At 38.8% G+C, this 25,826-nt stretch overlaps 1 protein-coding gene across 1 annotated transcript in view; it reads left to right on the top strand.

Moving 5' to 3' along the window:
- HYDIN (HYDIN, axonemal central pair apparatus protein) overlaps positions 1-25,826 on the top strand; it is a 474,307-nt gene that overhangs the window by 147,645 nt on the left and 300,836 nt on the right. Inside the window, 4 exon segments of the mRNA XM_010850902.1 lie at positions 6,760-6,917; positions 7,923-8,048; positions 12,936-13,055; positions 16,155-16,289. Of these exon segments, the coding sequence (XP_010849204.1) occupies positions 6,783-6,917; positions 7,923-8,048; positions 12,936-13,055; positions 16,155-16,289 (516 nt within the window). The 5' untranslated portion in view covers positions 6,760-6,782.

The following is a 25,826-nucleotide window of genomic DNA, read 5'->3' as shown; positions in this document are numbered from 1 at the left end:
ATGGACAGATGAGCCTGGCGTGCTGCAGTCCATGGTGTTGCAAAGGAGTTGGATATGACTTAGTGACTAATCAGCAACGGGGATGTCAGCTGTAAAGTTTTTTGTATATTTTCTTTATTATGTTCTTCTATATTCCTAGTTTTCTGGGAGTTTTTCTTATCATGAATGTTGTTGAATTTTGCCAGATGCTTTTACTACATAAATTGATATGATCATATGATGTTTCTTCTTTAGCTTGCTAATGTGACGGATTACATTGAAATTTGAGTGTTTAACTAGACTTATATTCCTGGAATTAAACTATTTGGTCATGGCATATAATTATTTTTCATATTGCTAAATAACTTGTTAGGATTTTGATAATATTTTGTTAAACTTTTTTTCACTTATATTCATGATAGATACTGGTTTTTAGGTGTTTTTTGGGTATTACCTTCTTTGTCTGGTTTTGTCTTAGGCCTCATAAAATGAATTGTAAAATGTTCCCTTCTTTTCCATTTTCTGAAAAAGATTGGTAGTATTGGTGTTAATTCTTCTTTAAATGTTTCCTATAATTCTCCAGTGAAACCATCTATGCCTAGAGATTTCTTTTTTTTTTTGAGTTATAAAATTATGAATTCTTTTTCCATAATACTTTGAGTTATTCAGATTATCTGTTCATATTAAGTTGTGGTAGTGTGTTTGAGAAATTGAAGCAATACATCTAAGCTGTCATATTTATGAGTGTGCAGTTGTTTATAGTGTTTCCTTATTATTCTTCTGATATCTATATGGTTTGTCCTTTTTTATTAAATTCCTAATATTGGTAGTTTGTGTCTTCTTTCTTTGCTGGAGGTTTGTCAGTATTATTGGTTTCTCCAGAGAATCAGATCTTTGATTAATTCTCTCTATTGCTTTTCTGTTTTTAATTTTACTGATTTCTGTTCTTATCTTTATTATTTGCTCCTGTTTGCTTTTGTTTTGTTTGGTCATCTTTTTCTTTTTCTGGATGTAGGTGCTTAGATGACATAATTGACTTTTACTGTTTTCTAATCTAAAAAGCCTCTTGATGAAAGTGAAAGAGGAGAGTGAAAAAGTGGGCTCAAAGCTCAACATTCAGAAAACTAAGATCATGGCATCTGGTCCCATCACTTAATGGGAAATAGATGGGAAACAGTGTCAGACTTTATTATTTTTGAGCTCCAAAATCACTGCAGATGGTGATTGCAGCCATGAAATTAAAAGATGCTTACTCCTTGGAAGGAAAGTTATGACCAACCTAGATAGCATATTCAAAAGCAGAGATATTACTTTGCCAACAAAAGGTCTGTCTAGTCAAGGCTTTGGTTTTTCCAGTGGTCATGTATGGATGTGAGAGTTGGACTGTGAAGAAAGCTGAGCACCGAAGAATTGATGCTTTTGAACTGTGGTGTTGGAGAAGACTCTTACGAATCCCATGGACTGCAAGGAGATCCAACCAGTCCTAAAGGAGACCAGTGCTGGGTATTCATTGGAAGGACTGATGCTGAGGCTGAAACTCCAGTACTTTGGCCACCTCATGTGAAGAGTTGACTCATTAGAAAAGACCCTGATGCTGGGAGGATTGGAGGCAGGAGGAGAAGGGGATGACAGAGGATGAGATGGCTGGATGGCATCACTGACTCAATGCACATGAGTTTGGGTGAACTCCGGGCATCGGTGATGGACAGGGAGGACCGGCGTGCTGCGATTCATGGGGTCGCAAAGAGTCGGACACGACTGAGTGACTGCACTGAACTGAACTGAACTAAATCTAAATATTTAGTGTTATAACTTTCAACCTCCTCCAAATTTTGAACTGTTGTGTTTTCATTTTCATTCAATTCAACATACTTTTGGTTTTCCTTCTTTGATTTGTGTTTATTTAGAAATGTGTTGTTTAGTTTCTAAGTATTTGGAGATTTTGTGTTATCTTTCTGTTGTGTGTTTCTAATTTGATTTCACAGTGGTTAACCAGCACCCTCTGTATGATTCCAGTTCTTTTAACTTTGTTGAATTTTATTTCGTGGCCTGGAAAATTATCTATCTTTGTATATGTTGCTTGGATACATGAAAAGCATGTACATTTCTGCTGCTGTTGGGCAGACTGTTCCGTAAATATTGATTAAATCATGTTGGTTGTGTTATGTTCCTCTATATCTTGTTAATTTTCTGCTTAATACTCACGTTAATTGTTGAGAAAGGAATGTTGAAGTCTCCAACTACAATTGTGGATTTGTATAGTTGTTTTAATTTTTTGTGTCATATATTCTGAAGCTTGGTTCAAGTCATATATTTTAAAAGTTGTCTGGTGCATTTATAATTATGATTGTTGTGTCTTTTTGGTAGATTCACCCTTTGACATTACATAATGTCCCTTTTTGTTCCTGGTCATTTTCTTTGATTTGAAGTCAACTTTATCTAATATTACTATAGCCCTTCTTGCTTTCTTTTGACCAACATTTGCATGATATACCTCTTCCCTCCTTTTGCTTATAATCTATGTATGTCATTATTGTTGAAGCTATTCTCTTAATCATAATTATCGTCTCCATCCCCTCTCAGGAGTTCATGTTTGCACACAAGCACTATTTACTAGTTTAGTGAAGTGGGTCATTTTCCTGTAACATTTTCTGCATTCTTGATACGGCTTAATTATGTTCTTGCACGTGTTCCTCCATTTCCTGATCTCCTGTACCCTAGCTGGTAGATCTAGAGATTAATTAGATTTAGGTTAAGATTTTTGTTAATAGTGCTACACAGGTGGTGCTGTGTACTACATCACGTCAGGAGGCACATAATATGTCTGGTTTTCACTCTTTTAGTGTTAAGATTGATGTAGAGGGCTCAGGTGTTGTTAGCCTGTTTGAGCCATTATAAAGTTCTTTAACAACATTCTTCCTAATGGTTCTGGCATTGATGATCCTTCGTTTCATTAGAGGCTGAAAATGGTGATTATTTTTCTGTCATTTCTTCTGCATTTATTAGCTGGAGTTTGTCCATGAAGAATAATTTCCCCTCATAAACTATTTGGATAACTTATGATGCAATTTGTACAGAAAGGGACAGGATAAATGGTTGATTCTTCCCTGTTATTGTTTCCAAACTAATTAGTTTTGTGTCCTAGCAACTTCCAAAGGTGACCAGTGATTGTTTTTTAGTATCTTTTTTGAACTCAGAGTTTTAAAGAGGAATCCATTGCACACTTTGTTTTTTTTTCCCCAAATTGTCCTGTCTTTGGTGAATGAAAACTCCTTCAAGTTGCTCTGGGCTCCTTAGACTCAACCCCAGTAGCCTTTGGTAACGTCCTTGTCTTTCAGTATAGTAGAATGTCCCAAGTTCATCTTACACATTTCATGCCCCAGACCTTGAGTTACTCATTTCTCTAAGGAGTATGGTTTCTTTTAGTGGGAAGTAGTATTTAAAGACCACATTACGTCCTGGGACTGTCATTGCTTACTGAGCTTTCATTGCTTTGAGGGTCTTTCAGTAGGCAAGTTATTTAAAAGGAGAAAATAATCATGAGCTGAAACTCATATTTGCCATTTAAATTTAAGATTATAGTATTTCTTAATATAAGAACTTTTATGATTTTATTTTTTTCAATGTTGAAATGCTTGATTCCTAACAATATTGATATTGCTACTTGTTTTTAAAATATTATTATTAATATTAGGACGATAAGACTACTATCCAATGATGATATATAGTCAAAAATCATGTTTTAAGGTTGTTTAGAATAACTGTTTTCTCTTTGTAGTTATGACAACAACTTGATATACAGCAAGGTTTATTTGTTTCACTTTTCAACTTTTAAGGATTGATTTTTTTTAATGTTTTAAAATATATTTTAACAGCTTTATTGAGATATAATAATTCACATTCAATTCAGGATGCAATTCATCCATTTAAAGTGTACATACAATTCACAGTTTTTAGTATATTCGCAAACATGTGCAATTATTACCATAGTCAGTTATAAACATTTTCATTTCAAAAAGAAATCCCATACCTTTTAGTTATCACTCTTCTATCCCTTCATTCCTCCCAGACCTTTGCAATGACTAATCTACTTTTTCTCTATAGAGGTTGTCCTTTTCTGGTCACTTCATGTGAATGGACTCACACAATACATATTTTTGTGTGTGTGTGACTGGCTCATTTTACTTAACAAAATGTTTTTGAGGTTTTTCCAAGTCTCTGTGATCCAAGGGAGTGGTTCAGTCGCACCCTCGGTTCTGGGATTTTCACAAAGGTGTCTTGTCTATGGATAATTGCTGTTAATAGATGGTCTTTTTGTGAGTGGGACAGAAGTTGGCAACTACCTATTCTACCATGTTGGTGATATCACACTTCCTATTTATAATAATTATGTATATTGTATGTGATTTATCATTATTCTTTATTTAGTATGTCATCTTTGCTTTTTCTAAAATTCCTTTTGAAATTTAGGAACATTAATCTTTATGTTCAGCAGTTTTCTTTCTTTGTAAACCCTTTATAGTGCCTATATTTTTATCTATTGCTGTATAACAAATTACTCCAGATTAATAGGTTAAAACAATATTTGTTTTCTCAGTTTCTATAGGTCAGGAGTCTAGAAGATGGTTAGCTGGGTGATTCCTACTTAGGGTCTCTCATGCATCTCCAATCAAGCTGTTGGCCCAGACTGCAGTCATCTCAAGGCTCAACCAGGGCTGGCAACTCTGCCTTCATTCCCATGGTTGTTGGCAGGACTTAGAAGACCCACTGCCAAGCCCACTCATGTCATTGCTGGCAGGCCTTGGTTCCTCACCACATGGGCCTCTCTATAGGTTTCTCAGTGTCCTTACAGTTAGTAACTGGTGATCCGAGAGAGAGCCAGACAGGGCCCAAGATGGTACCAGTTCTCTTTATAATTGATTTTACATGTGACATCCATCACTTGTGCTGTTTTATATTTGTTACAATACCTAAGTACAGCCCACACGCAAGGGGAGAAGGATTATATAAATACCTGAATGCTTAGAAACAGGTATCATTGGCTGCCATCATAGGGGCTTTCTACCACAAATCCCTTAATTCTTCTTTATTCTATCTCATTAAATGGTTTGATTCCTACCTCTTATACCAACTACTACTAATCTTAATCTACTTTTTGGCTTTCTTTTCTTAATTTTCATGTAAAATTGTGTTTTTTGGTTGGATGAGCCCATCCTCTGTTATATTCTTCAGGAAGGGAACATGTTTGTAATATTCCCTGGGCTTTGGCGTGTTCAAAACTCCTTTTCTGTAGCCTTGATGATGGAAGGAGAGCTTGGTTGCTTGTAAAATCTCTGGCTCAGGCTTTTTAAAGTTTTTGGAAAATATTCCTCCTCTGTTTGCCCATTTCATGGATAGCTTTTACAAAGTGTACTGACATCTAGTTCTCTTTTTTCATACCTTATTTTGACTTTTTGTCTGGATGCTAATTTTAAAAATTCTTTACACTCTAGTAGTTCTTCCAAGATATGACTCAGAGTTGATCATTTTGGGTCAACCTTCCTGGGTAACCACCAATTCCTTTTGCTTGTTTTTTTAATGGAAAATTTTCTTAGATTATAGTTTTAAATATTAGTTCTCCTCCTCCAGTACTTTATTTTTCTTCTTCATTGGCTCCAGTTATAGCATGTTAGAACTTCTTTAGCTGTTTTCTATTTCAATCATCTTTTTTTCTGATTGTTTTTCTTATTTTAAAATTTCATATTAATTTCTTTGGGTGTTTTATTGCTTTATTTCAGTGTACCTTATTACATTTTCATTCATATCTATTTTCCTTTATGCACCACTTTCCCTTCCAGTTTGGTCTGGTAATGCCTTACTGTCTTTCGAACTTTTAATGATTTTAAGGTTTTTTAATTTGATGTTATATCCAGCATTTCTCCCCCACAGGGTTAAAAAATCTAGGCTGCTATTACTAAAAATAGAAATCCCTACTTAGTCATAAGTGAAAGTGTGAAAGTGACCCTGTGGACTGACTATACAGTCCATGGAATTCTCCAGGCTAGAATACTGGAGTGGGTAGCCTTTCCCTTGTCCAGGGGATCTTCCCAACCCAGGGATCAAACCCAGGTCTCCTGCATTGCAGGCACGTTCTTTACCAGCTGAGCCACAAGGGAAGCCCCTACTTAGTCATAAATGGATTCCCAAAGTTGCAAATGTCCTAGTAGAAGTATAAGGAAATATATTCAATGGGGAAATGTCATATTTATTTGATTTGGAGGTATTGGGCAGCTGATTAATGCCTTATTTATTACTATAAACTTCAGAACATTTTCAGAAACTTCCCCATATCATCTCATGCCGCCTTTTTCAATTCTCTGCCAGCTGTGAAGGCCTGAAGCCTTATGTTTATTCTGTTTGAAGAGTGTCATGAGAGAGAATTGTCAAATAAGCAGATAAAGTAGCAAACTATGAAGTATATTTTTTGAGCAGTTTTTGTTTATCTGGGGAAGATAAAAGTACCAAAATGTAAGAGCTGCTTGTGTTTTCATGTCTTCCCTGAGCTTAATCCAGAATCACTTGTTTTGTCTAAAAGGGGTCCCAGAGTTTGGGATAAGGCTAACTCCAGACTGGCTCATGGAATAGACTCCTACAGTTAAGGCATTGGTTCCAAGTACTGGATGTATTTTTGAAGATCAGTATTTTCTAAACCTTCTTGTGTTTGAAAAACCTTCAAAAAATGTGACCTATATTCAGAAATTAACTGTATTTGTTCTAAAACTTTTTGTTTTTCATTCTTAGGTAAACAGAGGAAATAGCTAAAAATGACAAGTAGAAGTATCGAGGAGTCCATGGGGGCTGTTCATATGGGGTTAGTCAGAACACTTAAAGGATTCCAAAGCAAGATTTTACCACCCATGAGTCCAAAGGTGGTTGCAGAAGATGAAGTAAATCGAATGGTAATGTATCAGAGAATTTCAGAGTAAAGTATCTCCTATGAGAGGAGAAGCATCTCTCAGAAAAATAGCTTTCTCCTCTGGAGAATGACAATGGCTGCCTGGCTTTCTCAGAATATCAAACAGGATATCAAATATTCTCAGTTTAGTTAACATGGTAGCTTGCTACAGAGCATAGATACCTTTTAAAGCCTGGGAAGTTTTTGAAATTACATACATCAAAGTAGAGGCTTAAATTGCTTACGTTAATCAGTTGAAGACTATACAGACAAAGCAATGAATAGTAGTTGGTCTTGGGTAAGCCCTTGCTGGGTTATTTAAATGATGGGTAACATTTTTTCTCATAAGATTAGAAAGTGTTAAAGCATTTTATGTTCTTATTTGGGTAAGTGGATGTGATTGACTATTGTATCTGATGATCAGCTGAGAGCTCTTTGGAAACAAGGTATGCTCTTATGATTTCTAAAAAGTTCAAACTCATTCCTAGGCAGCACAGTCACACTTCCCAGATCCTTTACATTTTCTAAGACTTCTCTTTAACCAGGTATAACATGATAAACACCCAAAAGCTTTGCTTGCATGTTGTAACTTTGATTGAGAAATAGAAATGTCTCAGACTCTTTAGCTCTGAAGCCCTTAAGTGATTTTAGAAACCTAGAGTTTTATGCTCTTCTGAGCATAAATGTTAAGCTCATTGGACATGCTCCTGTGCAGTTTCTTGCCCTTCCTCTCCCCAACCCCATGTTCTTTTGTGTGATTCCTTTAAAATCATAAGGAAACGGCAACCATATGTCATTTCAAATTATTGTGCAAAAAGCTCAGAAGTGCATAGGTCCTTCTCTTGTTTGTATTATTTAGTTATTTTAAATGTTTTATAAGGGAACTTAGTGGCATTCCAGAATTATCCTGAAAGCTATAAACACAAATTATTCATTACTGGCACTTAGGAAAACACTTTTTCAGTATTACCACTTATGAATCTTCAGCTCCTGTTGTTTTCAATTCTAGCTGACACCCTCGGAGTTCCTGAAGGAAATGTCCCTCACCACAGAGCAGAGACTGGCCAACACCCGTGTGATGTGCCGACCACAGATCATTCAACTTTTAGATATGAGGGAAACAACACATCAAAAGGTAGCTGCTTTCTGTTGTATTTGTGTATAAGGTAGATCCTGGAATAACGTGACTGTTCTAAAACAGTAAGAACTAAGCAGTACTTATTGTTTTGGGGCTGACTAATCCCTTTTTGAATTTGTTTTATATATTCTTTTTCTACCTTTGTTGATGTTGGTATCTATAATTTGATACCAAGAATTGAAGAGTATAAGTAACTTCTGATTAGTCACATTTCTTCCTTAGCTACTTCTGAACACTATGGTTTACATAGTAAGAGTAATCCCAAGAATTATATTAGTCAAGCCCAGTTGGGTTATCTTTCTAGAAAAAGAAGTCCCTGCTTAACTGAGCTGTCATTACTAGAAAGGAGGAAGGAGGAATTGTTTATTAAAACAGGCATTTTTGTCTGTTCTGGCTCATTTCCAATAACAAATACATCCTTTTAGTCTGTAAAGAATAGCTATTTTGATGTTTCTATTTTTTAATGTAAACCATATATTCCAGGCATTAGGAACATGTTTTTAGAGTGGGTCTTATTTCCTACTTTTAAATTAATTGCTTGAATTATACACTTCAGTTTTTATGCACAAATTATGGTATGAGCCTCCCTTAGTTGAACTCCTGGAGATTAGCCCCCTCTCTAAAGGTTCCTAGCTATTCCTGAGGGTTTTTCAGAGTGATTTCCCTCAAGAGGAGTGATTGCCTCAGGTTGTTTTGCTCTCTTTGGCATCCCATTGCCTCTCCTGTCTAGGATATGCATACAATTTACTCTTTTTCTGAGCCCTGCCAGCTTTAGTCATTCATTGCTTCCTCTTTTTCCCATGCTGCTGCTGCTGCTGCTGCTAAGTCGCTTCAGTCGTGTCCGGCTCTGTGCGACCCCATAGATGGCAGCCCACCAGGCTCCCCCGTCCCTGGGATTCTTCAGGCAAGAACACTGGAGTGGGTTGCCATTTCCTTCTCCATAGCCACCCTCTATCTTCAAGGCAGGGAACACAGCTTCTTCCAAAGCTAGTTCATCATAATTAAGGGCTATCTGCTTCTTTCCCAGAGCATGACTAAAACCAGACTGTGTGTGCTGTTGTGTGTGTTACTGCTTGTGTATGTGTTTTAATTTATTTTGATCGAGGCTTTTAGTGTACCACATCTCATCTTTCATCTTCTGTTAACTCAGTTATTTTTTTACTTTATTTTCCTGAGTTTTGTTTGTTTCTTATTTAAATGAGAGTCATACCCTTATCATTTCCTCAAGAAGAGATTATGGAAGCTGTATGTCCTTTATTTTATATATTTGACAATATTTGCTTATTGCCTTTAAAGGTGAACTGTAGACTTGTTGGGTGTACAATTTTTGGGCTACATGTTTTCCCTATAAGAGCTTTGCAGGCATTTTCTTCACTACCTTCTGGTTTTAAATGATGATATGAGGAAACAGTGAAAGTGAAAATTGTTCAGTTGTGTCTGACTCTTTGCAACCCCATAGACCTAGTCCATGGAATTCTCTAGGCCAGAATACTGGAGTGGGTAGCCTTTCCCTTCCGCAGGGGATCTTCCCAACCCAGGAATCGAACCTAGGTCTCCCGCACTGGGGCTGGATTCTTTACCAGCTGACCCACGAGGGGAAGCCCAAGAATACTGGAGTGGGTAGCCTATCCCTTCTCCAGTGGATCTTCCTGACCCAGGAATTGAACTGGGGTCTCCTGCGTTGCAGGTGGATTCTTTACCAGCTGAGCTATAATATTAACTTGTGTGCCCAAAGATTGTTTATTCTTATTTGATATCCAGTGATTTTATTAGGGAGCCTTCCCAGGTGGCGCTAGTGGTAAAGAACCTGCCTGCCAGTGCAGGAGATGTAAGAGATGTGGGTTCAATCCCCGGGTCAGGAAGATCCCCTGGAGGAGGAGATGACAACTCACTCCAGTGTTCTTGTCTGGGAAATCCCAAGGACAGAGGAACCTGGTGGCCTACGGCCCATTGGGTAGCATGTATGCAGCATGCACAATGTTATTAGGATGTGTCTAAATTTTTCCTAAAATATTATATCTGTTACTTTTTGCTAGAAAGCTTTTCTTGGATTATCAAGTATTCATGCCATTTTTTTGTTTTCCTTTAGAAATATCAGTGGTGAAGATGCTGTATCTTCTTTGCCCTTCTTCACCTTGTGTTTCCTCTCTAATCCATTTTAAACTTTGTTCATTCCCATTTTACTGTAATTACATTCATCAGCATCCTCTGTATCCCTTCTTTGAGGTGTGTGTGTGTCTTAAAATTCATTCTTAAGCTCGATCAGTTCAACACCGTTGGGTCATCTCACAGCATTTTATATAGTTAGTGTCTTTTTTGTACCTTTTCATTCACTTGTGTCTCAGATATCACACTCCTTTGGCTTTCTTCCTACTTCACTGGTTGCTTTTTTCTTATTTGTTGGCTCTTTCTTCTTTTCCTAATCACTAAACATTGGAGCTCCCCAGTACTTGCTCTTTAAACTTCTTTCTCTTCTGCACTCACTCCTTAGGTGGCCCCTTGTGGGAACGAGGTTTTAAATTTCACCTTTTAAATGATTACCTTCATAATTATGTCTCCTACTGTGGTCTAGCCCCTGAACTCTGGATCATATATTCAGCTCAGTGTATGATTGGCAGCTCAAACTTAAAATGTTGAAGATCTAAATTTTGCATTACATTCTTTCCCTAAAGTCATGATCTTCCCTCCATCCACCATGTAATACCTCCATTGATCTGTTTTCCCAGGCCAAAAACCTTGATGTTATCTCTGATGCCTTTGTTTTTCTCACATCTTATGTGAAATCCAACAAGGGCTAGTGATCACAAATACATCTCTGTAATCAAACCACTTCTCACCACCTCTGCCACCACCATCCCATTCAACCCATCATCATCTAGACTCCTAAAGTAGCCTCCCTGTGTCCCTCTGATCACCCCATTATCAGTTCTCCACAAAGAAGAGTGATTTTTTAAAATGTGAACTAGAACAAGTTGCTTCCATGTTGAAAACTGCCTAGAAGCTTCCTCTTACTCTCATAATGAGAAAGTCCTGCAGCATCTGAGCCTGCATCCTTCGTAGTCTTTTCCTTTGTCTCTTCCGCAGCTCATTCTCCTCTAACTGCACCTCCTTTTGCTGCTCTTCAAACACTCGAAGATACTTCTTACCCCAAGGTCTTTGCACTTGTTATTCCTTCTAACTGGAATGCTGTTTTCTCAGATCTCTGCATGACTTACTTCAATTCAAATCATTTCCATAGAGAGGCCATCCCTTGACTGCCTATCCCCATTCATGCCATCTCCTTGTCCTGCTTCAGCTTTCTTTATAGCTTTAACACTGCCCAACCTTGTTTTATGTATTTTTATTTTTTATCCATTTCCTCAAGAATTTTAGCTTCATGAGGCAGTGGTTTTAATGGCTTTCTTCACTATTGTATGCTCAACGTATGGAAAGCATTAGAAATTCAGTTAGCATTTATTGAATTAGTGCTTGAATTTTTTATCGCTTTTGATTGCTTAATCTTCCCTGGAACTCTTGAATATTTGCTTTGTGCTCTCTGATTTTTTTCTATTATGTTCTTTGAACTTATGATGAAGTGGTGTAGTGAATATTCTTATTGTTTTCATGGCAACCAGAAAAGTGAATATTCATTTGACGTTTTCTTTGCTTCTCTTTTTCTTTTTTTGGTGAGTGTTTTTGTATAGATCCTGGCTTATTTGTCATTGTGATTATTATTATCACTCATCTTTGAAATAAAGAAGGGAATTCTTCCTGGACTTGCTGTTTTCAGGTAGTTAATGTTGAGGCAGGGCTGGTAGTATTGCAGTCCAATAGGAATTCGCCATGATTCTAGGGGCAGCTCTTTATGAAAGAGGATTGTATGTGTTTGTTTATTTGGAAAGGGGATGAGAAGAAGGGAGGAGATGTGACAGAATTGTGTTAGCCTTTTCTTCCCCCAAGAGTTCCCCAGCTATGATTCTTCTAGCCTGTCTAAATGATGGACTCTTCCTATAAATATGCATATTAGTGTATTTTCCACACACCTGCCAGTGGTTCAGTGTAGATTTTCTTTTTTTTTCTTTTAAAATAAAGTGATTGGGTATTTCTTCCCATTAGGGAAGTCCATAGAGTTTCTTTAGTTTCTGTCAATAATGGTTTGTAGATTTTCCAGATAAAGGTCTTAAACATCTTTCATTGGATTTATTCCTATGTGTTTTATGTTTTAGAATGTGGTTTTAAATGGTATTATTTATAAATTTCATTTCCTAAATGTTCATTGCTAGTGCAAAGAAATATAATTGATTTATGTTGACCTTTTATTCAGTGACCTTGATAAGTCACTTATCAATTCTAATTTATGGGTTATTTTGAATTTTTTAAAATTAATCAATTTTAATTGGAGGATAATTACTTTACAATATTGTGATGGTTTTTGTCATACATCAGCGTGAATCAGCCACAGGTATACATGTGTCCTCCTCATCCTGAACCCCCTCCCACCTCCCTCCCCACTCTTATCTCTCTGGGTTGTCCCAGAGCACCAGCTTTGGGTGCCCTGCTTCATGTATCAAACTTGTACTGGTCATCTGTTTTACATATGATAATGTATATGTTTCAGTGCTGTTCTCTCAGATCATCCCACCCTCGCCTTCTCCCACTGAATCCAAAAGTCTATTCTTTACATCTGTGTCTCCTTTGCTGCTCTGCATGTAGGATCATCAGTACCATCTTCTAAATTCCATACATGTGCATTAATATACAGTATTTGCCATTCTGTTACTCCTTTTAAAGTGTTTCCTTGGTTCTTAGTGTTAATATTCATAGGTATGTGTGGTAATTTCTTATCTTTTCCAGTCATTTCTGCCACTTTGTGACTATATGATTAATTTATTCTTTCAACTGTAGTTTCCAGGAATTGACCTGGATCAGGCGTTATTCCAGCCCTTTCCATCAGAAATTATATTTCAGAACTACACTCCCTGTGAAGTCTATGAGGTCCCACTGGTTTTGAGGAACACTGACACAGTGAGTATGTTTGCTGGGATGGCTGTACCTTTTATGGATATATAAGAAGGGATTAGATAGAATGGGATCTTGTAAGGTCTTAGATAAGCTCTTTAATTTGATAGACCTAGGAAAATAGATGAAGACATGCCCTTTGATTATGAGCTTGATGAAGTCAGGACTGTTCTGGTTGTTTTGTTGCTAAATGCTCAGTCCCAGGGCAGTACCCGCCATGGTAAGCTCCCATGTGCGCTAAGTATTCTGTTGAATAAAGGATTAGCTAGACGAGTGTCATGCAATTCTCACCAGTGACCATTTGGGAGAGGTTTTCATTTAAGACAGTGCCATTACTATTCATGTTTACATACTCCACATTAGAGCCACTATTTCCCACTATTATAGCCACAAATTCTAGCTGTAATAAAGGAGGGGAATTAAGTGAAGTCTCTGCAAGAATTAAAGGCAAATGGGAAGACTTGCAGTTATATTCACTACAGTAGCTCATTAAAGGAATCAGTGATGCCTTTCAGAGAAGGTGTCAAGTCTACTCATATGAATTGCAGTTGTTGAGCCAATGCGTTTAGATTATGCAAATTATATTAGAAAAAACTTCAAAAAGAGAAGTTCCCGTTTCTCTTTTCCATCTCCCCCCTTGTACCTCAGATAGCCTTCAGAATTTGTCTACATATAGATTTGGATGGCTTTTCCCACTGTCTGTTCCTTGTTTCCTTGTGGTTGCAACTGAGGATTTCTTCTCCATCATGATGCCTTTTCCCTTCAGAGATAAATTAGGGTTTATTTCCAGAAACAGTATTAAATGACCGAAGATTTTCTTGACATATAACAATGATGAAAGAAAGAATAATGCAGAATGTCAGCATGAAGCACAGTTAAGCATGAAAAGTAATCAGATAGGGAGGAAGGCATTAGAGAGATGCTAAATATCAGGTGTTAAGGACAAGTAGAAATACTTACAGGAGACTTAGAACATTGAGACTAAAATTCTAGGTATAATAAAAGTGGGAAATTAAGTGAAGACTATGCAAGAATTCAAGGCAAATGGGAAGACTTGCAGTTATATTTACTACAGTAACTGATTAAAGGAATTGGTGATGCCTTTCAGAGATCAATGAGGTTATTTAGTGACAGCAAAGTCAGACTTTGGAAGATGGAACATTTAGTTCTTCACTGCAGGAGAGTTAGCAAGAGAGCTCATGGGATGGAAGCTGAAGGGTAGGCAGAGGGAAGAAAAAGAACCCAAGATGTTTATACTCAGGTTCGTATATCTCAAGAAGAGATCAGTTACATAGGCCTGCCAACCAGCTTAGTTTCTCACTTTCAGTTCTCTTTTTCCCTTTCTCCACTACTTTTGGCCTCTTGTTCAAGTTTTTTTAGGCTATTAAAGGCAGAGGGGACCTAGAACAAAAGGTACTTCTCCCTGGCCATCAACAAGAAATGATTGTCAGTGGGTGTAGTGAGCATGTCAAGGATAAGAGGCATGTGTTAGCCTTGTCTACCAAAGGACACTCAGTTCTTGTGGATAAAACACACACCTCTTGGACAGATGCTGTTGGAGTATTGGACCCCATGAAAAGAAGGTCCTCATGCAAGGAAGTTCAGCTGCCAACAAGCAGACAGGTTCTCTAGGCCAGGCAGGCTTGTTCTTGGTAAGTTAATCCCAGGACCCTTGTACAAGGTGGCTGATGTAAGCCTGCTTCTCTACTTCCTATTTCATGAAGGAACCACTGAGATAAATTTAGGACACTGAAAAATGCTCTCTGTGTCACTCACCTTTAGCTTCCTCGCTGGCTTGGAATGCCAAAGACAGAGCCAGGTTGTTGTTCTTCTATCTCTCTTGAACACACAAGTTGAAAGTAAGCCATGAACACTCTACAAGCCACAACAAAATTCACTTGGGATACAGTTATAAGCACCCAGACTCCAGAGTCAGATTAATCTGGAATCAGATTCCAGGTGGGTGCTCTCCTAGCTATAGACTTTGGGCAAGTTACTTCACTTCTCCAAGCTGTGGGGATAATAATTGCACCCATTTCAGTAGGTTGTTTGGGATATTAAATGAGATAATGGATGTAAAGTATTCAGCTCAGTGCCTGTCATTAGTAAGCACTAAAGCAGTGTTAGTATTATTACTAGTGTTGCTGTTGTTTTCCTTTCTAGTTTTTAATCCACAGTTATGATCTTACTAAAAGTATTCCCAACAAGCTTATATGACATCAGTTAACACATCATGAATGCCATTGACCTTTTCTCTTAACAGCAAAGCCACTTCTGTTCCTATCAGATATGCACACATCTCATTCTTAACTCCCCAGTCTCTAGTCTTCAGATATGTCTGAATTCTCTCTGCTTTTCTTCTTCCCTTCCACATCTAGGCTCCAGCTTTGAAAGGCTGTAGGGTTCTTGTTTTCTCATTTTCCACCTGAGACTCCTAGGACGGACTTAGCTATAGTTAACTTTCTTTTGCTGCCTTTAAATCTTTTTTTTTTCTTCTTTAAAAAAAAATCCTCTCCTGTTCCTGTGTCCCTAGAACCTCTACCTCTGACCACCCCTCTTCTCACAGTTATGTTTCCTTTATTGCTGGGGGCTGTCCAAGATAGGTATATGTACTCTGGGTGAGGCAAGCAGGGCAGAAGAATAAGACTTTAAAAGGATGGAACTGTTTGAACCTGCTCTGAGACTGGCCTTGCAGATATTCTACTGCCCTCTGTGTTCTTGCTTCACGGTAGTGTTGGGTGGGACAGTCCTGTAGGGAAGGAAGGTAGAGCTAGGCCAGGATTTGATCCTGAACACCATTGCTTGGTGAAGTTGTAACTCTTAGGGCAAGTGTCTGTTTCCTCATCTGAAGAATGAATTGTAATGAAGCTCAAAGGTTATTGTGAGGATCAAGTGGTGCCTTATGTACAGCGGATGAGCCATAGCAGGAGTGCAGTGTGATTTCTTCTCCCAGAGCAGTTCTCAGATGTTGGAAAGTCCAGTGCGACTCCCCGGTGTAGATGGGGTTTTAGATTATTAAGCAGTTCGTTTTCAAAAAATAGTCACATTTAAATAATAAAATAAAATTTTTCAATAACATGGCCCATTACTGGGTTTTTCTTGCAGATTCCAAGGATGGTGAAAGTTGTTGAGGAAAGTTCACCTTACTTTAAAGTAATCAGCCCCAAAGATATCAGCCACAAGGTCGCTCCAGGAGTGCCATCCGTGTTCCGAATCCTCTTTACTCCAGAGGAAAACAAGGTAACAGCAGCGCTGGCAAGACAGTGGTTGGATGCTTGTCGCTGGCAGTTTGCAATTCTGAACATTCACGGAGGTGGTGGCGGTGCTAGTGGTATTGTCGATGGTGTTGGTGTCATTGATGGTGTTGCTGGTGGTGGTGGTGGTGAGAGGAATGGTCAGGCTGGATGAGAGGAGGGGATGGTGGACCACTCTGAATAGGAAAGAGCTGTCAAACAGTGATGAGGGCTTATATGAGCTGCAGGTAGCCAGACTGTAAAGAAGGGTAGCCTTCTGGATGCTTCCCTGGCACCTACCTCAGCATATTTATGTTGGACAGTGCAGCTGGAGAGGCACCAAAAAGGGAAAGACGTGGTCCAGGTGTAGTGAGCTGAGACAAAGGGTAGAGATCACAGCTTCTTGGGAGTTTGGGATCCTAGTTAGTTACATCCTTCCTCCCCACCCTGTAATTAGTTTAGGAGAGAGACTTAAGATTCAAATGCTGATCACAGTATCGGTCTCATTAATGGCAAAGAATGTGACCAGGACCTGAGACCCAGAGAAGGCCTCCTTCTGCTCCCTATTGACGGTGGGTAACCAGTCCTCTGGGAAGGGCTTACCTCACCAGTAGCTCCGCCCAAGCGCAAGTAGGGAAGCTAGAGCCGAAAGCAGAGGCCTGCCCTGTCTTCTTACCCCTGTCTGCACAGAGCCTGAGTTCAAAAAGAAGCCATTTCCGCCCAGCACCACCACAGCCATCAGGCATCTAGCCCGTTTTCAGGCTCTCTCTCCTCAGTTGTGTAAATTCCAGTTACTTCTGGAAGGAAGAACTAGCTTGAGGGACTGGGAGGGTGGCTTCTCCCCACCCTTTCTCCAAGAGTGCAAGATTGCAGGTTGAGTTTTCCTCTGTAAGGAGCAAAGTGGGGACTTGTGTGGAAGAGAAAAGGATTTTGCCAGCATGACTGAAGGAACGAGGACAAAACACACACACACACACACACACACACACACACACACCCCAAGGCTAAAATAGGCATAACAAAATGCCAGTTTATATGTAATGTTAATAGTATGTATGCTTATCTGTGTTGTGCCATTACCAGTGGAATCAGAAGAACATAATAGGGATAGTGAACTAGCTTTGAATCCTTTCTTCTCTATCACTAATACTTTTTAGCTGCTGTAAATGTCATTAGCGGTGTTCCTGCTGCTGTTGCTACTGTTTCTACATTTCTAGAGAGCAGGGATAGAGGATTTAATGTGACCTGCCAAGCGTGGATCACTGTAGTCAGTGGTTAGAAATTTCATTATATAATACTGTTGTTATTAATTTTCCACTTTGTAGTATTACTGTTTATTTCTTGGATTGTGTTTATGAACTTTTAATTTTGTTTGGGGTGTTACTGAAATAACCAAAAAGATAAATAGGTCCAGAAGTAGTGTTTTTTGCTGTACATTATTGAAGTCCTGATTTTTTTTTTCTCCAGGTTCTATATCTGAATATTATCTCTGAAGAGAATGGTTGGATTTAGTTTGGGGGTCAAATTCCTACACTGTCATTTTACTATAAAAACTGGCTATAGTAAGCCTTTGTGCAGCTTGAAATGCAAAGCTTGCTGGATTCAAGGGGTTGGCTTTCCTTAATTTTTTTTTCTATGCTGGAGAAAAAAAAAAGTCTTCTGTTGAATAAGTATTATTCTACCTGTAGGCAGTCTGACTGAGAAAGGGATACACAGAACTTTCTGAAGAGGTGGAATGTGCTGTGTCATCAGAGCTGTGTGGGTTCCATGGATGAATTCATTTGTCAAAGTTGTACACTCAGTATTTATGCTTTCTCAATATCTAACTTTTACCTTAAAAACTTAAAAATGTAGTAATAGCAATAGAAAGGCGAATGGATAGAGGCACAGATGAAGCCCGAAGGCCAGAACGTTAGTTACTGTTGAATCTGGGTGATGAGTACATGGGGTTTGTTATACTCTTCTGTTTTACTTATAAATGTTTTTAATTTCCCCTCATCAAAAACTAAAAGCAAAGGGAGAGATTTTTAGAACTACTTATCTATACAGCAAATAATATATTTTAAGTGAGTTTATACCTACTTTATGGAGAAGGCAATGGCACCCCACTCCAGTACTCTTGCCTGGAAAATCCCATGGATGGAGGAGCCTAGTAGGCTGCAGTCCATGGGGTCGCTAAGAGTCAGACACGACTGAGCGACTTCACTTTCACTTTTCACTTTCACGCGTTGGAGAAGGAAATGGCAACTCACTCCAGTGTTCTTGCCTGGAGAATTCCAGGGACGGGGGAGCCTGGTGGGCTGCCGTCTATGGGATCGCACAGAGTTGGACATGACTGAAGTGACTTAGCAGTAGCATACCTACTTTATAAATATGAAATGCCAGCATTCCCACTGAGGATTACTCCATGGCTGTATTTTGTGGCTGCTTATCTTACTCCTAGCTTTTTTATTCCCTCTTACCATTCCATTTCACCAACATTGCCTGTGGTCTATTGGGAAAGCCCTAATTAAAAATAAATCAGTTAAATGTTGCTTTAGTATGTCTTCTAAGTATTTGAAAGTTATCAAGGGTTACATGCATCTGTGAGAGGAGATAGGCTGAGAGTAGTGGCTGACTATGAGAAATTTATACCATTTTCAGTACATTAGGATTTTGTGTTGGATTGGGCTCTAAGCTGTGAAATAATTGACATAATGTGTGTTTCTGAGGACGTAGTGATTTCTCCTTTTACTGACTGTCTAAGACTAATGGTGGGTATTTGGGGAAGCACCTGCTGCCGGTTTTGGTCCCCATTTTTCCACAAAGATCCTGCCATCCTGCACCATCAGCAGGGCCCCATTGCAGTAGTTTTTCTGGTGGTCTGGGCATCTACATTTACTCTTACTGTTGGAAAACCAACAGGGTGTGCACAGAACAACCAGCTGGGGTTAGTCCTGCTGTCTTCAGTGCTGATCCAGAATGTAGCAAAGCGTCAGCAAGACCAGATTTATTTTAGGAAGAATAAAAGTCAATCTTTTCATTGTGTCACTTTTTCTCCACTTGGCCAAATTGATAGCCAAAGTGCATATGTGTTTTCCCTCCTATCCCCTGCTGATCTGAACACACTTCACTCTCATTTACCCTCCTCACATCTGGAGGGTGAGATATGTAAATTGCAGCATGCCACAGTTTAATAAGACAGTCCTCTTTCAATTGGATTTTCAGCCCTCTTTGTATATTAGCATGTTGAAGATTATAATGCAGTATACATTTTTTCCCCCTGTCATCTAGTAATCTAGCTTCCTGGAGATTTAACTTGTTAAGGATGCCAAATACCCCAGATAACAGGTGCAGCAAATTCATTTCAGCTTTCCTTATCTCTTTTCACATGGACTTGAAAAAAAAGATTGGATATGTTATTTATCTAATAATCCTAGTGTACATGTCATGCAAAGTAGAAATACAGTAGTCAGTGTTATCATAACACCGTAAAATTCTGGAGCCTGGCATTTTTCTTGACCTCTTAAATTTGTACCTTTACTATTAAAAAGAATATAAGAAATACTAGGCTTTTGTAGGAAAGCAAAACTGGGTACATCCTTGGACTTAAGACAGCATCAGCTTGCAACAGTGTTGGCATATGAAAATGGCAGCAGTGGTTTACAGAAAATATGAAGTCATCTTTTTTTTTTTTTTCGCTCAGTTGTGTTTTAAGAAAATGCCTAGCTTGTTGTCAAAATAGTTTTCTTGGTTTGTTACTATGAAATTGAAAGAACATGGCCCAAGAAGAATAGAAAAACATTGCAATACTTTGTTATCCAGGTGTACATATTTTTTGAAAAAGTTTTCAATTTTTTAATTGGAGAATAATTGCTTTACAGTGTTGTGTTGGTTTCTGCCGTACAGCAATGCAAATCAGCCATAAGTATACTATAGTGCTAGCATTTTGAATTAAAATATAGATATTTTAAAAATGAAATATATTTTAATATAAATATAAAATATTAAAATATCAGATTTGCCACAATCAGCAATTCTTGTTGACAAAAATAATGATAGGGATTTAGTTTTCTTCCTGCCTGGAATTCGCCCTCCCTGGTTCTGTCTAGGTTCCCCTTATAATCCAGGTGCTTAGCATAGGGCCTAACATATAGGAAATTGTGATAAATATTTGAAAAGTGAGATAAGTAAGTTCATCTCAAGAAATACTGGATGCTTGGGGCTAGTGCACTGGGACGACCCAGAGGGATGGTATGGGGAGGGAGGAGGGAGGAGGGTTCAGGATGGGGAACACATGTATACCTGTGGTGGATTCATTTTGATATTTGGCAAAACTAACACAATATTGTAAAGTTTAAAAATAAAATAAAATTAAAAAAACAAACAAACAAACAAAAAGAAAATAAAAGGTAGTTTCTTCAACTTGAAGATGGCCTAGAGATGATAAAAGCAAAGGCATAAGAAAAAGGGGCTCAAATATCTTTTTGTGCCATCAATGTATTCAGTTCAGTTCAGTTGCTCAGTCATATCCGACTCTTTGTGACCCCATGGACTGCATGCCAGGCTTCTCTGTCCATCACCAGCTCCTGGAACTTGCTCAGATTCATGTCCATCAAGTCGGTGATGCCATCCAACTATCATCCTCTGTTGTCCCCTTCTCCTCCTGCCTTCAATCTTTCCCAGCATCAAGGTCTTTTCCAGTAAGTCAATTCTTTGCATCAAGTGGCCAAAGTATTGGAGTTTCAGCTTCAGCATCAGTCCTTCCAATGAATATTCAGGACTGATTTCCTTTAGGATGGACTGGTTTGATCTCTTTGCCATCCCAGGGACTCTCAAGAGTCTTCTTGAACACTACAGTTCAAAAGCATCAATTCTTTGGCACTCAGCTTTCTTTATGGTCCAACTCTCACATCCATACATGACTACTGGAAAAACTACAGCTTTGACTAGACAGACCTCTGTCAGCAAAGTATTAAGAAGTACCAATGTATTAGATGTTGACTTTCCCCGGTCTTTTCAACTAGGAGAAAGATGTCTAAGAAGTCTTCTTTAAAAGTTTCTCCCCACTTTGTTTCATATCTTCGTAGTGAATTACATCACTATTTTCTAGCTTTCTGGATTTGATAAATGTCACTTTGTAATATGGCTAATGAGGCTCTTAGGCATTCTCTTTATTAAGAACTCTTGATAGTGTAGTATCCAAATAAAGATATTAATATGAATATTATTTCACTCACTCTACACCAGGCTCAGTGCTATAAGCCAGGATCCAGTGGAGAATAGCAGAAGCTTGGCCTTTTTGGGGCTTATTCATTCCACAATGAATAAACAGACATATCATTTAATATCAGATACTGACATGATAGAGAACAGAAAGTGGTAGAGAATGGAGAGCGTTTCCTTTCAGTAGGAAGATCAGGAGAGACTTCTTCAATGAGGTGACTTTTGGGTAGAGAGCTGAACTGGGCAGATATTGTTGTCTGGGAGCAGAGCATCACTTATGGAGGCCCTGTGACAGAAGCATGTCTGGCAGCAGGTCAGGGAAGTGGATGGCCAGTGTGACTGGAGGAGAGGAAACTGCTCAGAAAATGGTAGGAGACAAGGTTTGTAGAGGGTGAGACCATGAAGAATCTTAGAAGTCATACAGCGTAGAATAGGAAGCCATCATAAAGTACTTAAGCTATTTTTTAGTATGGAAGCTTTCACCCGTATGCAGAAGTATAGAAAATGGAATAGTGAAGTGTCATCACCCAGATTTTCAAGCTATCAGCGTATGAGCGTCTTGCTTCATCATCCTGTCCCCTGCCCCAGAGGATTTTGCAGCAAGTCCCATTCATCATTTCATTGTACTTCATTGTTTGTCTCTAAGTGATACGGTCCTTTTTAAAAGTTAAATCACAGTATATTTATCACATGTAAAAAGTGACAGTAGTTCCTTAATATCATCAAATATCTAGTCAGTATTCAGATCTGCCCAGTTGAGTAATATACGTATGTATATGATGTATACGTATATGTTTATTTTTGTAGATGTAGATGTGTATATATGTATATGTAGATTTGTATATATGTATATGTTTATTTTTTAAGTTCATTTTCTTAAATTGGGATCCAAACAAGGTACTAAGTGCATCTTCACCAGATTCCACAGAGTGATCCTCCATCCCCCCTGTTTCCTATAGATAGTAGTTAGATCTAGAGATTTGGTTAGATTCATGTTTGATTTTTGAGGGGCCAGAATTCTTGGGTGATGTGGTAAGTCCTGTTGCATCACATCAAGGCACAAAATGTCTATTGTTATGCTTTATTTTTGTAATGATATAATGAACTTCCTGAGATACAGTTCATACAGGAAAGATAGAATAAATGCTTGATTCTTTCCCTTTATCTACCCTGATGAATTTTGATTAGGAATTACATATCTGACTTACATTTTAAGATCATTCTGGTTGCTCTGTGGAGAATAGACTGAAGAAGGTGTGAGGCGTAATGGCTAGCTGTGTACCCTTGACATCTATATTTCTCTTTCCTTATTGGTAAGAGAATCACAAATTTTGATTGGATTCATAGCTGCCAGAGATAAAAGGCTGCATTTTCCCAGCCTTCTTTGTAGCTGCTGTGTCTACGTATTGGCCAGTGAGACGTGAGCAGGACTTCCAACACGTGTACTTGATGGAAGCCGACCCAGTGGGAGGAGTGAGGAAGGGAACCAGGAACTCAGTTTTATATGTTAAGTTTAAATTTCCCTTTAGACATCCAAGTAGAAATATCAAGGAAGCAGTTGGACACAATGGTCTTCAGTAAAGGGGAAGTGTTGGGGCTACAGGCAAACATTTAAAAATCACAAATCATAAATATAAGTACCACCCTTGGTGGTCAGCAGAGTATGATGCTAAGAAGAAGTAGCCATGAAGTAGGAGGGAAACCCAGAGACTGCAGTGCTTCATAGTCCAGATGGATTGTTATTTTTTAGTCACTGAGTTGTATCTAACTCTTTGCAGCTCCATGGACTATAAGCCCACCAGGCTCCTCTGTTCTCCACTATATCCCAGAGTTTGCTCACATTTGTGTCCATTGAGTTGGTGATGCTATCTATCTCTTCCTCCACCCCTTCCCCTTTTGCCTTCAGTCTTTCCCAGCAGGAGGGTCTTTTCCAATGAGTCAGTTCTTCACATCAGGTGGCCAAAGTATTGGAGCTTCAGTTTTAGCAACAGTCCTTCCAATGAATTTTTGGGGTTGATTTCCTTTAGGATCGACTGGTTTGATCTCCTTACTGTCCACGGGACTCTCAAGAGCCTTCTCCAGCACAACAATTCAGAAGCATCAGTTCTTCAGTGTTCAGCCTTCTTTATTGTCCAGCTCTCACATCTGTACATACTAGAAAAACCATAGCTTTGACTACACAGACCTTTGTCAGCAAAGTGATATCTCTGCTTTTTAATATGCTATCTAGGTTTGTCATAGCTTTCCTTCCAAGGAGCAGCATCTTTTAATTTCATGGCTGCAGTCACCATTCACAGTGATTTTGGAGCCCCCCCAAATAAACTTTACCACTGCTTCACTTTTTAACCTTCTATTTGCCTTGAAGTGAAGGGACCAGATGCCATGATCTTAATTTTTTGAATGTTGAGTTTCAAGCCAGCTTTTTCACTCTCCTCCTTCACCCTTATCAAGAGACTCTTTAGTTCCTCTTTACTTTCTGCCAATAGAGTGGTATCATCTACATACCTGAAGTTGTTGGTACCTCTCCCAGCAGTCTTGATTCCAGCTTGTGATTCATCCAGCCTGACATTTCATACGATGTACTCTGCATAGAAGTTAAATAAGCAGGGTGACAATATACAGCCTTTTTGTACTCCTTTCCCAATTTGAACCAGTCCATTGTTCCATGTTAGGTTCTAACTGTTACTTCTTGACCTGCACACAGGTTTCTCAGGAGATAGGTGGAGTGGTTTGGTATTCCCATCTCTTTAAGAATTTTTTACAGTTTATTGTGATCTACACAGCCAGAGGCCTTAGTGTAGTCAATAGATAAAGTATATTAAAAAAGAAGCACTAAAATATTTATGACATTTTGACTCCACTTGTTTGACTTAGTGTGACTAGAATGCTAGATTTCTAATTAAAACAATAGATATGCAACAAGCAACAAAGATTTACTCTATAGCACAGGGAACTGTAATCAAGATTTTGTAATAACCTGTCAGTTCAGTTCAGTTGCTCAGTCGTATCCAACTTTTTGTGACCCCATGAACCACAGCACGCCAGGCCTCCCTGTCTATCACCATTTCCTGGAGTTTACCCAGACTCATGTCCATTGAGTTGGTGATGCCAACTAACCATCTCATCCTCTGTCGTCCCCTTCTCCTCCCGCCTTCAATCTTTCCCAACATCAGGGTCTTTTCAAATGAGTCAGCTCTTTGCATCAGGTGGCCAAAATATTGGAGTTTCAGCTTCAACATCAGTCCTTCCAATGAACACCCAGGACTGATTTCCTTTAGGATGGACTGGTTGGATCTCCTTGCAGTCCAAGGGACTCTCAAGAGTCTTCTCCAACACCACAGTTCAAAAGCATCAATTCTTCGGTGCTCAGCTTTCTTCACAGTCCAACTCTCACATCTGTACATGACCACTGGAAAACCATAGCCTTGACTAGATGGACCTTTGTTGACAAAGTAATTTCTCTGCTTTTTAAAATGCTGTCTAGGTTGGTCATAACTTTCCTTCCAAGGAGTAAGCGTCTTTTAATTTCATGGCTGCAGTCACCATCTGCAGTGATTTTGAAGCCCCCCAAAATAAAATCCGCCACTGTTTCCACTGTTTCCCCATCTAATTGCCATGAAGTGATGGGACCAGATGACATGATCTTAGTTTTCTGAATGTTGAGTGTTAAGCCAACATTTTTGCTCTCCTCTTTCACTTTCATCAAAGGCTCTTTAATTCTTCACTTTCTGACATAAGAGTGATGTCCCCTGCATATCTGAGGTTATTGATATTTCTCCCAGCAATCTTGATTCCAGCTTGTGCGTCCTCCAGCCCAGCATTTCTCATGATGTACTCTGCATATAAGTTAAATAAGTGGGGTGACAATATACAGCCTTGACGTACTCCTTTTCCTATTTGGAACCAGTCTGTTGTTCCATGTCCAGTTCTAACTGTTGCTTCCTGACCTGCATACAGGTTTCTCAAGAGGCAAGTCAGGTGGTGTGGTATTCCCATCTCTTTCAAAATTTTCCACAGTTTGTTGTGATCTACACAGTCAAAGGCTTTGGCATAGTCAATAAAGCAGAAATAGATGTTTTTCTGGAACTCTCTTGCTTTTTTGATGATCCAGCAGATGTTGGCAATTTGATCTCTGGTTCCTCTGCCTTTTCTGAAACCAGCTTGAATATCTGGAAGTTCACAATTCACGTATTGCTGAAGCCTGGCTTGGAGAATTTTGAGTGTTATTTTCCTAGCATGTGAGATGAGTGCAGTTGTGTGGTAGTTTGAGCATTCTTTGTCATTGCCTTTCTTTGGGATTGGATTGAATACTGACCTTTTCCAGTCCTGTGGCCACTAC

Source organism: Bison bison, unplaced genomic scaffold (assembly GCF_000754665.1).
Source record: "Bison bison bison isolate TAMUID 2011002044 unplaced genomic scaffold, Bison_UMD1.0 scf7180017864297, whole genome shotgun sequence".
NCBI classification, from domain to species: domain Eukaryota; kingdom Metazoa; phylum Chordata; class Mammalia; order Artiodactyla; family Bovidae; genus Bison; species Bison bison.
This window is presented reverse-complemented; position numbering and strand designations above follow the sequence as displayed.